This window comes from Microcebus murinus, chromosome 12 (genome assembly GCF_040939455.1).
Source record: "Microcebus murinus isolate Inina chromosome 12, M.murinus_Inina_mat1.0, whole genome shotgun sequence".
Taxonomy (NCBI): domain Eukaryota; kingdom Metazoa; phylum Chordata; class Mammalia; order Primates; family Cheirogaleidae; genus Microcebus; species Microcebus murinus.
The window spans coordinates 67,679,868-67,694,591 of record NC_134115.1 but is presented as its reverse complement, the minus strand read 5'-3'; the positions used below and the strand labels follow the sequence as shown (position 1 = coordinate 67,694,591).

The window sequence follows — 14,724 nt, the reverse complement described above, 5'->3', positions numbered from 1 at the left end:
ACATCCAATAAAGGGCTGATATCCAGAATCTACAAATAAACAAATCAGCAAGAAAAAAAAACCAAAGAACCCCATTAAAAAGTGGACAAAAGACATGAACAGAAGTTTTTCAAAAGACAGACAAATGGCCAAGAAACATATGAAAAAATGCTCAACATCACTAATCAGGGAAATGCAAATTAAAACCACAATGAGATATCACCTTTCTCCTGTTAGGATGGCTTTTATTACAAAGTCTAAAAACAATAGATGCTGGTGTGGATGCAGAGAGAAAGAAACGCTTATATACTATTTGTGGGAGTGCAAATTAGTACAACCTCTATGGAAAATAGTATGGTGATTTCTCAAAGAACTAAAAGTCGACCTACCCTTTGATCCAGCAATCCCACTACTGGGTATCTAACCAAAAGTAAAGAAGTCTTTTTATCAAAAAGATACCTGCACTTGAATGTTTGTTGCAGCACAATTCACAATTGAAAAGATGTGGAATCAACCCAAGTGCCCATTGATTCATGAGTGGATTAACAAAATGTGGTATATGTATACCACACAGTACTACTCAGCTATTTTTAAAAAGCCATTAATGCCTTTTGCAACAATTTGGTTGGAACTGGAGACCATTCTAAGTGAAGTATCTGAAGAATGGAAAAACAAACATCACATATACTTGCTATTAAATTGGAACTAGCCATGAGCAAATACTGTACAGAGGGAAGTGAAATTCAGCAGAAATCAAGCAGGAGGGAGGGTGGGAAGACAGAAGGGGCAAAATCCTACCTAATGGGTACAATGAACACTATTTGCGTGATGGGCACACTTACAGCCCTGAGGCAAGCCATGTAACAAAAACACTTGTGCCCCCTTAATATTTTGAAATAATTTTTTTTTTTAATTAGCTGGGTGTGGTGCCACATGCCTATAGTCCTAGTTACTCAGAAGGCTGAGGTAGGAGGATTGCTCGAGCCCAGGAGTTTGAGGCTACAGTGAGCTATAATTGTACCAATGCACTCCAGCCTGGGTGACAGAGTGAGACACTGTCTCTAAAAAAAATTAATTAATTAATTAAATCATGTTCTCTACCACTTATTAACTATTTTCACTAGACTCAACTAGGTTCTTTAAAAAAAAAACCCAGCTTGATGGCTCACGCCTAATCCCAGCACTCTGGGAGGCCAAGGCGGGTGGATCGCTCAAGGTCAGGAGTTCAAAACCAGGCTGAACAAGAGACCCCCGTCTCTACTAAAAATAGAAAGAAATTAATTGGCCAACGAAAAAAATAGAGAGAGAGAGAAAATTAGCCGGGCATGGTGGCACATGCCTGTAGCCCCAGCTACTCGGGAGGCTGAGGCAGGAGGATTGCTTGAGCCCAGGAGTTTGAGGTTGCTGTGAGCTAGGCTGATGCCACGGCACTCACTCTAGCCTGGGCAACAAAGTGAGACTCTGTCTCAATAAAATAAAATAATAAAATAAAAAAAATAAAATAAAATAAAATAAAAAAGAAGCCAAGTATAGATATACTACTTGCTGCAGGTTGTCAAGTTTTAAAACACCTCCTGCTCAGTTCAATCTACCCAATCTAGGTTTGTCCAGTCGTAGTCAAGCCTTTACCTGTCACTCACTACCCCTTGCTAAGTAGGAAGTAAAGAATATGTAGAAAAAAGTGGGGAAAAGCAAAAAATGACAATATATGCTCTTGGTGACTTCCTTTGGAATCTCATCCCCCTTCCTCTCTATCCTTTTTTATTCCTACAGCAAGTACTTTTCCTAGAAATAGTGATCCCTCTGAATGTAAATGATCTGTACAAAATTCAACTATCAAACTTCAAGCTCCAAGATTCTAAAAAGGTGCAAATGTCTTATTTGTTTCAATGTTTTCTTTTAATATGCACATTTCATCAGGTAAAGAAACCTCTGGGATTTTTATCTTAAAACCACTTAAGGACATAAAAGGTTTGAGTATCAAACAAAGCTACCTATCCATAACACATCCTGTTCTCAAAAGTGTCCCAGAAACTCAATATAAACAAAATCCCTCTGTTTATTTCTAGGAGATAATACTGTGGTTTCCTGTATCCAACAGTATGTCTTACATATCCGACGCAATTATGTTTTCTTCCTCTACTCAAACAGAGCATCTGTTACTAACCTAACACTGAAGTCCCAGTTATTTTCACAGACAAAAAAGCAGCTGGTCAAGCTAATCCAATTGTTGACTAGTCACCATCAAGCTTCTGTAAGACTGTCCAGTTAACTTCTATTGTCAGATTGGGTGAGTCAGAGCTTCTGATCCTCTTTCAATTAGGATTTAACAATTCTTCTTTGGCACCACCACATGAAATCATTTCTTACAGATATAAAAGCAGAAAACATGCTGTAAAGGTAAAAATGTCTAAAATGGATAAGAAAGGGAGTTATTCTGAGGCTGGGATTATGAATTTAATAAAAATAGCTAAGAGACAGTAAGTACTTCTCTATGATAGGCATTAAGTGGTTTTTAAAAATGAACACAATCCTCACAATACTCTGAGGTAAGTACAATTGTATAATAAAACTATGCCTATTTTATAGATGAATAAATGTAGATACAGAGCAAATTATCCCAGCTCATATAGCTTATAAAGAGTAGAACTGAAGACCTGGCTACAGAGTCATCCTCTTAATAATGTAAAGTCCAAATCCCAATGCCTTACAAACAGGTACACATTCAAGCCGTCCTTGCCTATTTTCCTTATACTGTACTAAGGTACCACCCCTGCTACTACTTTCAATGTAATATTCTATCAAAGGAAATAATCTCTAAAAATCATTTCTGGGGTGTACCTCTGTCTTATTTAAAGAGAAAAATATCCAGCTTAGCTCATTACTATTTGAGGCATGTAAATGATTCTGCAGTAATTCATATGTAAAAACGAAGCTCAAATTCAGAGCATTAAATTGGTTATAAGCATTAACCAGGCTGGCTTGGTGACTCAAACCTGTAATTCTAGCTCTCTGGGAGGCAGAGGCGGGCAGGCAGACTGCTCAAGATCAGGAGTTCGAAACCAGCCTGAGCAAGAGCAAGACCCTGTCTCTACTATAAATAGAAAGAAATTAATTGCCCAACTAATATATATAGAAAAAATTAGCCAGGTATGGTGGTGCATGCCTGTTGTCCCAGCTACTTGGGAGGCTGAGGCAGTAGGATCACTTGAGCCCAGGAATTTGAGGTTGCTGTGAGCTAGGTTGACACCACGGCACTCACTCTAGCCTGGCCAACAAAGTGAGACTCTGTCTCAAAAAAAAAAAAAAAAAAAAAAAAAAAGCACACCTTTTTTAAAGCTATAAAACAAAAGATTATGTGATACTACCAGTGAAATTCAACATATTTTCTAACATTGAGAAGTCAATTCTCAAAGTTATCACAAATAAGATGCATTAGTACAATAAGAAAAAACAGATAATTCTTTGCTACCTCTGGGGAAACTGCACATAGAACCCTATAGATACTCAAATACAAGATCATTTGAAATGAGAACAAAAAGGTTCAAATCTTAGTTATGGCTAGTAACATGAACTTGCAGAAGTCACAATCTCTAACTCTTCATTCCTCATTAAAGTGAAGATAATGTATACCCTGACAAAATAAGATGATCCACATTAAAACACTTTCTGCAATTTATAGCGCATGGAGTATTTTAGTACTTATTCTTTGTAAACTTCAAAAATACAATATGTCTTCATAATGAATTATTTTATCAGATTTTTATAATCACACTATAAAATATTCTTACTTTTACTGCACAGATAAGGAAATAGGTAAATCACAGTTAAGTGACTTGCTTCTTATCACAGAGCTAATAAATAGCACCCTAGAACCCAAGTCTCTGGCTCTTTCATTTGACCTCTGCTAATGTCCATTCAAATATCATATGACTTTTACCTAATAAGCTTTGAGATGTTTTAAAATTTTAAGCAGAAATGATGTTTTAAATGTACACATATTCAAAACACAAAAAAACACACATTAAAAAAACTGTTTTTTATTTTTAAAAAACAGAGAAATAAAAATTAAGTATACTTAATTGAGTTTCAAGACCAAGGCATACAATGAAATCATGTGCACTTTTGTTAAATACTGTAATAGTCAGCCTTAACCCATCACTCCACTATTCTTTCATGCCCCTAGTACTCCTCAAGAAAGTGAATCCAGGCAGAAAACGTTTTTCTAATGCCTTTCCAGTGCTTTCTATCTAATAATAGAAAAGAATGGCCTCTTAGATATGCCCGTCTTTTTCCCTGCTACATTATTAATAACACTTGTTTTTCTTTCCTGCACGGTACTATAGTTTAATTACGCTATAATATAACAAAGAGAACAAGGTAGTTGATTTCCATATAGAGATTATGACTGAATATTAATAACTCAACTTCTAACTGTATTCAAGACATTGGCTATGTTCTCTAAACCTTTTTTCGTAAATCGAAAAGGCTGGCTCTGTATCCTTTCCTCAACTTGTTCGGAAAGTATAAAACCTTCCACAACGAGCACAAGGTAGCTGTGACCAGCAACACGAGCTGGTGAATTGAGAGGGTGGGACGGCTGCCCTGACAATTGTAGTCTTTTCTCTCAATTCAACAAGCACGAAGACCTGCTTAGGAGCAAGTCACGGGAAGGAAAGGGGGTTGCCTGTACAAAGGAGATTCAGTCCCTGAACTAAAGAGCTTGTATGGTGCCAAAAGAGGAGACTTAGTTGAGTAAAGAGCACCAGCTTCGGTGTCAGCAGGGAAACCCCAAACAAGGCTGTGCCTTGGTTTCCTCGTGTGCTAATCAGGGATACACCCTCCCTGGCACGCTGGTAGGCTGCGGGAATCAAAGGGGGCCTGCAGCGCTGCAGAAAGTGATTGATTAAAAAGGCAGATGGCTCCCCGTTTCTCCTCCAGAGTCACAGCCCATTACACAGGGCAGGGCAGAGGCCAGCCCAGGCCACCGGGCGCGGTCCCCGCATCCGAGCAGCCGCCGCTTCGCTCCCGCCCGGAGGGAGGCCCGGCGGCCTTGCATTCCACCGTCGCACGCACCCGCCCGCCCGGCCCACCGCCCTCCGCGCCCGGGCGCCCCGCCCACCCTCTGCCGGCCCGGTCCGCTTCGGTGGCCCCGCGCTCCCCCACGACCCCCCTTACTTTCTGGGAGTCCATAGCGAGGGGCTAAGCCCGCTGGGCCCGAAGCCGCGACGAGGAACCGTGCGAGGAAGCGGAGCGAGGGAGACACTCTAAGACCGCTAGCCAGGGCCGCCGCCTCAGCCCGCACCGGCGCCGCCCGGCCGCACCCGTCCGCGCCCAGTCCGCGCGCCGCCGTCGCGCCGCGGTTGCCAGGGTGAAAGGGCGGCCTGCAGAAGGGAGGGGGGCGAGGAGCGCCCCGCGCCTGCGCGCTGCAGCCGGGCGGAGTGTCGGTGCCCGGGAACCGGCGGCGGAGAGGGGGGACTAGGGTAGCTACCGGTCGGCCTCCCGTAGTCCTCTTGCAGCCTCTCCTCCCTTCCCTCATCCTTTTTCCTCCAGCGAGGGCGATCGCCGAAGGCCTTGGGATAGGCCACGGGGCGCACAGCCGCCGGGCCCGTGGGGAGGGTGCGGGAAGGAAAGGGTATCTGGCCCTGGAGACACATCAGCCCTCGCCATCCCGCGCGCATCCGCAGCATCTCCCCACACTGGCCTGAGAGGGGCAGCCAGGCTAGACCTAGCCCGGCAGTCCAGTGAGAGGAAACGGGCTGGGATGGGGATGTGGCGGAAACGAGGAAAGGGCCAGGGGGACAGGAGGGGAGTGTAGTAGTATGGGTATGGAACTAATGGGAGCTCTGAGACCTGGTAGTCCTTGCCCAGAGAGCCCACCCTGAGCACCTTGCTGTTTGTGTGATTTTGAACAAGTCACTCTCCCTGGGCCTGTTTCATCTTCTGTAAAGTAAGAAATAATGCGGACTTTGCAGAGGATTGTGAGGATTAAATAACGTCTTTGAAGTGTCCAGTACACAGTTAGTGCTAAGTAAGTAAATAATAGTCGTTAGTGGGCAACCTGCACCGTCTGGCCTAAGGGTCAATACAGACTTTAGAAAGCTTGAGAAGGTAAAGGCTTTAAAAAGTTATTCCCCAAGCAGACAGGTCGTGTCTCGTTTGGATGACTCTGGGGAGGCTCAAAAAAGTTCAACTGGGCAATCACTTATGATAAATGAATAAAAGGGAAATATGTATTGAGTACCTATTATGTACCAGTTCTACAAACTGAGAAGTCAGCAGTGGCAAAGCTCTGCTCTCACAGAGATTGCAATCTAGTATAGGAGAATGACCCTAAAAATAATAATAATGTGCAAAGTGGTCATCGGTGCTAAAATGAAAAATTACATGGAGTAAATTAACTTAGAGAATTGGGAGGGTTGACTTTTCCATAGGGAGGCCAGGCATGGTGGTGTCTCACCCTTGTAATCCCAACACTTTGGGAGGCCAAGGTGGGAGGATCATTTGAGGCCAGGAGTTCAAGACCAGCCCTGATCAACATAGTGAGAGACCTGGTCTCTACAAAAATAAAAAAAGTTCGCTGGGCATGGTGGTGAGTGCCTGTAGTCCCAGCTACTTGGGAGGCTGAGGCAGGAGGGTTGCTTGAGCCCAGGACTTTGAGGTTGCAGTGAGCTATGATGATGCCACTGCACTGTAGCCTGGGTGACAGAGTAAGACCCTATCTCCAGAAAAAAAAAAAAAAAAATCCATAGGGAGGCTAGGGAAGGCCTCACAGAAGTGACCTGACTAAAGTCACTTAGATGAACCACACAAGAATCGGGAAGAGCATTCTAGACAGAATGAAAAGCAAATAGGAAGACCCTGGGCAGGAGATGAGCTCTGTGACTGAAAAACAACATTTATCCTACAACACTGTCATATCTACACGTGTGTCTCCCAACTATACCGTGGTTTCCTTGAGGGCCAAGACTTCTTTTACCTATATCTGTATCCCCAGCACAGGGCCTGCCACATAGTATGCATTCAATAAAACCTTTTTTAACAAGACAAAGATGTGCAAGAAATAGGACGAAGGGCACAGAAGGGAAAATGAGAGTTTGGCTCAGGTAGTGCCTTGAAAGCTAGGGTCAACCTATGTGCACAATTTTGCTCCTGCCAGCTTAAAGGAGTAGTGGCATGCAGTCTTACAAAGAGATGCCCATCTCCTGGTACCAAGGGAAGGGAGCCTCCTTTCTGAGCCTCCCCAATTCCATGAGAAGCAGTAAGTACAGGCAGGTGCCCAGCTACTAGCCCACTGCTGCAGCCACAAAGGCCCTTCTCCACACTGTGCACTGCGGCTGAGTCCGTTGCCCAGAGGGAGTAATGCAGCCTGGGGATTGGAGACATCAGAGGCCAAAACACCAGACTGCGTGCTTCCCAGCCCTGCCCCTGCTTGCCATTGTAGGGCCCACCACTAAGGGGAGGAAACTGCCCACACTTCTCTTGCTGCAAGGACTTCATATCATTACTATCAGAGGGCAATTCCTGGGCACTTTATAACTGACAGGCACCACCACAGGAGGAGGAAGAAAGAGGCTTTTGGAGGCAGTGAGTCACAGCTGAAATGTGATCACCGGACTCTGTCACAGAGCAACAGCCCAGGAGCTCACTCCTGGCTCCTTGCCTCTAGCTTCCCCAGTTCTTTCCCTGCAGCCCAGCCAGGAGCCTGCAGCTTTGGACAACAGCTCTACCCCATTTGACTTCTGTCCTCACCAGATTGCTATCTCTTTGGCCAAGCTGGCTCCCCTGGCCAGCTCATCCTGGGCCTTTCGCTCCCCCTCATTCCCACCCAGGAACAAGGAGTCCTTTGGCTGTGACTTCTGTCTTTTCTAGTCTATACAGGTTCTCCCATGACACTCATTCACCAAGCAGGGCACTAAGTCCATACCCCAACCTACTCCCACTGCCTCTGGCCTCTAGGTAAGTCTTTTGCTTTTTCTGTACTTACCTTTTCACAGCCGAGTCTGTTTAGAAATTTTCAAAGGTAGCTTTACCAATCAAGTAAAGCAGTTGTTCTTAAATGTGATCCCTGGACCAGCTGCATCAGCATCACCTGGTAACTTGTCAAGAGTGCAAATTCTCCGGCCTCATCCCCAGACCTGCTGAATCAGGCACTCTGGGAGTAGGGTCCAGTAATCTGTGTTTTAACAAGTCCTCCAGCTGATTCTGATGCACATTAAAACTTGAAGAGCATTGAACTAAGAGAAAGCAAATTGTTTTTAAAAAGTAAAAGAACTACAGGTGCATAGAAACAAATACCATTTCAAGACTTAGGTTTCTGATTCTGAGATAGATTCTGAGATAGCATATCTAGTCATAGATATTTATCTGATTGAAGTTTCTGGGCCTCCAGGAACCTCTTTCTGAGGAAATCCCATTAGGAGAGCCTTACAGTTGACACTGCTTATATAGAGAGTCAGGCAAAACTGTCTCTCCCAGGACGGGGTTCGCTGTCCTCTCTGAGTGGTGCCAGGCATTGCCTGCAGCTCTGAGCTGCCTCATCAGTTCTGGGATCCCGGGAGAGAAATTTCCTTCCCTTCAGTGTTGCCAGCAGTCTTCCCCTTTGGGAGTCAGGACAGGGCCATGGGTGGTGTCGTGGTGTCAGTAATCTGAATTTAAATCCTGACACTGCCGCTTCCCAGCTCTGTAGCCTTCCCTGAGTCACTTAAACTCACTAGGTCTCAACTTCCTTATCTGTAGCATAGCGATGATCATAATAGTACTAATTCCCTTTAAGGGTTGTTGTGGGGATTGAAGGAGATTATGTATGAAATGCCTGGCTTAGTGCACATTTAACAAGTGGTAGCTGTTACTAATATTACTCTCCTACACATCATGTCTTTCTGTGTTACCCTTGTATGGTTTCTTCTTCCTCTGGGTCTTTGAGGCCTTAGAAGACCCATTCTCCTTCCAACTCCTCTTTTCACTGTTCTACCTGCTTTTCTGAAGCATAATCAACTAGCCAGAGGCTGCCTTTTGTTGAAGCCCAAAATCTTCACCCATTGTTCTCTGCTAATATATCTGGCCTGAGTCTTAGCATATGCCACCCAGCCCAGGATGACCCCAAGGCCTCTCTAAGCTTCAGTTTCTTCAACTGCAAAATAGGAAGCATGACAGTGGCACCTACAAGGATTGGGAAGTGGATTACATGATATAATTCATGTTCTGTTTGGAACAGTGTCTGGCACATAGCAAGCATTCAAAAAAATTAGCTATTATCGTCTCTTCCCAACCATAGAAACCTAATTAATTCTGTGTTTCCTGCCCCTTTCTTATTAAAAAGCAAACCAAACTCACTCAAAAGCGCTGGAACCCCTTGGAAATCAGAGCACTAATTTCTGATGCTAGGTACTCGTTAGAGACAGAGTCTCCTAGGAGGGAAAGAGTGGTTCAGTTCTGATGTGGACTGGCATGCTATGGGGTGGGCTAGCTCCATACTTGGAGAGCGCTGAGCCCAGTGGGAAGCAAGTCAGTGCACACAAACCTGACTGGCGAAGGGCCTAGAAACCATGTGAGATGAGACACAACAAAAGCATCTGTTAGTATTTAGCCTCAAAGATTCAGAGAGGGTATAATCATTAACTTCAAATTTTTCTGGGGCTGTTGTGTGGGAGAGGAGCTGATGTTCTCTAGCATCCCATAGGTAGAATTAGGCCCTATTTCCACCTTTCTGTGGAAGTACAGGAAGACAGATTCCCATTCAGCAAAATGTCCAACTTTCGTACAGAGCTGGAATAGACTATGTTTGGTAGTGAGATCCCCATCAGCACAGGTATGCAAGCAGGGGTTGGGCAATTTGCTTAGCATAGCTGTCATAGGGTGATTTAGGCACTGGAAAGGTACCTGGTAGAGATAACTTTTAACATCTTCCTGAAGGCTAAGCTTCCATCATTCTCTAAACTAGAGGCCAGTAACAATTCATTCCCTTTCTGACTCCATTTTGTAATTACACTCACCTTTGGAAGCCTCCCTAAATTTCCTCTCCCCACCCTCACCCCCATGTGGTCCATTGCAACAGGCCCCACTCCTTCCTGAGGGAGAGCCAGAGACAGGTGGTTAGCTTAACTCTAGCCATTATGATGTTACTGTGTCACAATACGTTCTGCACATGTGGTGGCCTGCTTTATGCTAGGCACTGGGGACACTGAGATGAGTATGGTCTAGAAGGCACAAGTGCTTCCAACATACCCTGTCTGGGCTCTGGCCATGCCTCTGGAGTCATCATATTCAGAGAATAACCAAGAACAAAGCAAATCTATCTGCCTGTCAGTCTCCTCATTGTGAAAGGCTGCTGGGCCCCAGCCAGGTCTCTCCAACACAGAGGAGTAGACTCACTCTTCCCGGTAAGAACACTGCCCAGCAGCCCCTCTTCCTCTGCAAATGTTCAGAAAATGGCATGGGTCAGGTTGTGACTAGGGAGACAAAGGGCCGTGGTGAATTAGCTGCACTTTCATTTCATTACTTAAGCACCCAGACTGGTGTCAGACTGTCTGAATTCAAATCCCAAATCTACCACTTACCAGTTGTGTGGCCTTGGGCAATTTCTTAGCCTCTCTGCACCTCAATTTTCTCATGTGTAAAATGAGAGTATTAACCATAGCCATTTGACATAGGGTTGTTATGAAGAAAAATGACTTAATATATGTAAAGGGCTTAGAATAATGCCAGATATATAGAAAATATATATGTTAGCCATCTATTATTATTTTCTAAAATGAGCCATTCTCCTAAGTACAGCACCAGGGAAATAATAGTGTCTGTGAGCCCTTCGATACTGCAATGCCATTGCTGCCCGGTGAAGATGGAACTATGTCAGCACTTCCTGGAAAAATAAGCTGCTTGAAATCCAACCCACATACTGAAGGTCAAGCTGTACTTTTCCATGACAAAAGATTGGAGGGGGAAAGGTGGCAGGGCTTAAGTTAGAAGGGAAGGACTTAGGACAGGCAGGCAGGAAGGCAAGACAGGATCCTTTCCAAGCCAAAGAAACAGGCTGAGCAGAGGTGGGTTTCCACGGAAACCCAAAGGTGAGAAGAGAGAGAACAACTACAAAGAATGGAAGTAGGAGATGAAACGTGTGGAGAGAGCAACCCTCACTGCGCAAATACTGGGAAGTGTCGGGAAAACTTTAGAACATATAGGAGATGGAATATTCTACAGCCACAAAAATTATCTTTATGAAAAATACATGGCAATATGAGAGAAAGCTTCTGATGTTGCAATTTTAAAAATGGCAAAATATTTTTTCTAAATACAATTGGACAGTGTCTACTGCAGAAAACTAATTCATTTATACATATTTCATTTGTTTATACCTTTTAGCTTGGGTGAAGTGGCATCATATATGAAAGCTCAGCCTGGCTTCCTCTTATAAAATACAACATTGTCATGGTCTGAATGTTTGTGTCCCCCCTAAAATTCATTTGTTGAAATTCTAAGCCCCAAGGTGATGGAATTGGGAAGTGATTAGACCACGGAGGTGGAGCCCCCATGAATGGGATGAGTAAAATAGACCTGAGAGAAGCCCCTAATCCCTTCTACCCAGTGAACAGGCAGCAAGAAGGTGCCATCTACAAACCAGGAAACAAGACCTCGCCAGACATTGAGTCTGCCAGCACCTTGATCTTGAATTTCCCAGCCTCCAGAACTGTGAGAAATAAATTTCTATTGTTTATAAGCCACCCCAAAGTCAATTGTATTTTGTATAGCACCCCAAATGGACTAAGACAAACACCTGCAAGTAGTATATATTTATTTTTCTGCTACATAAAAGTGAATCAAAGACAAGAAAATTGGCTTTAAACTATAAACACAAATTGGGCATGATATTCTCATGATTAAAAAAAGGAAAAAAAAAAACAGGGTAGAAAGATTAGTAGGGGTCAAATTGTTATGGTCTTTGTATTCCAGGCTGAGGCGTTGGGATTTGAGCATATTATACGTGGGAAGCCACTTACATGCTTATGAGCAATGAGTTATTTTGGACACTTGATTTGGCAGGAAGAATAGGAAGGACATGAGTGGGAGGAGTCTGGGATGTGGAGTTGACCTGGAGACTCAGAGGCCTAGACCTCTGCCTTCTACTCTCTGCCCCAGATGTCCTCAAACCACATGCGGGTGGTTTTGCCCATTTGTTTTTTTACTTCAAAATAAGATATGTGCAGTGTGCATAGGAATTTGTTCATAGTTTTTTTTTTTAAACTGTAGTCCGGCCCTCCAACGATCTGAGGGACAGTGAACTGGGCTCCTGTTTAAAAAGTTTGAGGACCCCTGCTCTGCCCCTTCCCTTTCCTGGTTAGATCTCGACAGCCCTCCCAAGTTCAACTCCACCACCACCACCATCACCACCATTAGAATAGAATGATTATCTTTAGTATTTCAGTCAGATGGAAAAAATAATAAATTAGCCTTAATGAAAACAGTTCTTCCAAAGTCATTTAAAACAGGGGTTAGCAAAGTTTTTCTGAAAGGGCCAGATATGGATATTTTAGGCCAGGCGTCCTCAAACTACTGCCCATGGGCCACATGCCGGTGTTTTTGCCCATTTGTTTTTCTACTTCAAAATGAGATATGTGCAGTGTGCATAGGAATTTGTTCATAGTTTTTTGTTTTTGTTTTTTTTTTTGAGACAGAGTCTCACTTTGTCTCCCAGGCTAGAGTGAGTGCCATGGCGTCAGCCTAGCTCACAGCAACCTCAAACTCCTGGGCTCAAGTGATCCTGCTGCCTCAGCCTCCCGAGTAGCTGGGACTACAGGCATGCGCCACCATGCCCAGCTAATTTTTTCTTTATATATTAGTTGGCCAATTAATTTCTTTCTATTTATAGTAGAGACAGGGTCTCGCTCTTTCTTGCTCAGGCTGGTTTCGAACTCCTGACCTTGAGCAATCCACCCGCCTCAGCCTCCCAGAGAGCTAGGATTACAGGTGTGAGCCACCACGCCCGGCTTGTTCATAGTTTTTTTAAACTATAGTCCGGCCCTCCAACAGTCTGAGGGACAATGAACTGGCCCCCTATTTAAAAAGTTTGAGGACCCCTGTTTTAGGCTTTGAGAACCATATGGTCACTGTCACAACTATGCAACTCAGCTACTGTAGAGCAGAAGAAGCCATAGACATAAAGGATTGGATGTGACTGTGTTGCCAATAAAACTTTATTTACAAAAATAGACTGGGAGCTGGATTTGACTCACAGGTCATATTTTATCAACCAACCCCTGATCTAAAATAACACCGTGTTATTTTTCTTAGAAAATAATTCTGTGATTATTCTGTGCTTCTAAAGACTCCCTGATCCTCCATTTCAGACACTTCCCATACACATACACTGCCATCCTTACCCCTGTTCGTAAGCGGAAATCATACCAGTGCTAATATGATGGAGTAATTATCTCTGGAGCAAGAATACACAAAACAGTGTTAGAGTGGAGGGGCTTTGGCGTTAGATCTAGATTTGAATTCTGACTCTGGCAACTCACAGCACACAACTTCTCTGAGCCTCCGTTTCTTCATAGGCAAAATGAAGATAATAGGTATAACCCTACAGAGCTTCTGTGAGGCTTAAATGTATGTAAAGCACCCAGCCTAGTGCCTGGCATGGAACAGGCACTCAGTAAATAGTACTTACTAACCCACACTGACTCTATAAATAGCAGAATCAGAGACCCAGCTTGAACTAGAATTTCATGGTGGATCCAGCCTGCAGGCCAGTACTGGCACTAGAGTGAGCAGGGGGACTCACTTAAACATACATGAGGCAAGAGAGAAAGCAACACTACATTTGAAGACACTGCTGCAAGACAGGTTTGTATCAAACACTTTTGATGAATCATTTATTAGACAGCCCCACTGCACCAAAGCCACTTGGCTGTTGGTGGCTTGGGAAACTCCGTTGCATGCTTTCATTGAAGTAATAAGATCCTCCTCTTCTTCCACAGACTCTCAACAGCTGGTGAGTGGGAGAACTTCATGTAAACAGCCTCCTCTGGGTTCATTCTTCCGGGCTCATGAGACCAGTCACCTTTTCTTCAGCTGAAAAGTCAACACATCAAGAAAATGAATGCTTCTCCCCTAGGGGAACATAACACAATGAGAGGCAATCAATAGGGATCATCTTTAGAGAAAACATTATGAAATGTAAGAAGGCTACACCCCCCCACACACACGCTTAGATGAACACATTTTAAAGATATCTGAGAGAGGCTGTGTTCCAATGCTGATTCTACCCCCTTATCAGCTGTGTATTTATGGGCAAGTTATTTAACTTCTGTGCTTACATTTCCCTGTGTATCAAACAGAGACAATCATGGTTTCTTTAAGACCGTTGGGAAGATTAAATGCGTTAATAATTACAAAGTGCTTAGAACAGTGCCTGACACATGGTAAGGAAAGCTAGGTTAGTGCTTGCCATTATTGGCATTATTATTATTATTATTATTATTCTTTGACAAGGAGGTTTATATAGTAGAATAGCCGAATTGAGTCAAACCCATACTGAGTCAAATTTCAAGCTAATCTGAAAAATCTGATTCTATGGTGCTCTCAAAAACACAAACCTAAAATTGAAACGAAACTTTGAATTTTTCACTCCTGTGATTCAGTTGGCCGTGGGACAGGTCAGACCAGGACAATGGGTGTTCCCATAGTTTGGTTCAATTCAAGAAACAGAGACTGAGTAAACGAACTGAAGGTAACGACTATACTGTGGCT

General features: G+C 43.7%; 2 protein-coding genes across 5 annotated transcripts in view; both read right to left on the bottom strand.

The window, feature by feature from the left end:
* Positions 1–5,346, bottom strand: part of FSD1L (fibronectin type III and SPRY domain containing 1 like) — an 87,948-nt gene extending 82,602 nt beyond the window's left edge. For all 3 annotated transcript variants that reach the window (XM_012736804.2, XM_012736805.2, XM_012736806.2), the window contains exon 1: positions 5,158–5,346. In XM_012736804.2, coding sequence (XP_012592258.1) covers positions 5,158–5,172 — 15 coding nt within the window. In that variant the 5' untranslated portion in view covers positions 5,173–5,346. The remainder of the gene's footprint in view (positions 1–5,157) is intronic.
* A 6,407-nt stretch (positions 5,347–11,753) lies between these two features.
* SLC44A1 (solute carrier family 44 member 1) overlaps positions 11,754–14,724 on the bottom strand; it is a 176,031-nt gene continuing 173,060 nt past the window's right edge. For both annotated transcript variants that reach the window (XR_012922121.1, XM_012736799.2), the window contains one exon: positions 11,754–14,046. Coding sequence is in view for 1 of the 2 variants with exons in the window: in XM_012736799.2 (XP_012592253.1) it covers positions 14,032–14,046 (15 nt within the window). In the remaining variant the exon portion in view is untranslated. The remainder of the gene's footprint in view (positions 14,047–14,724) is intronic.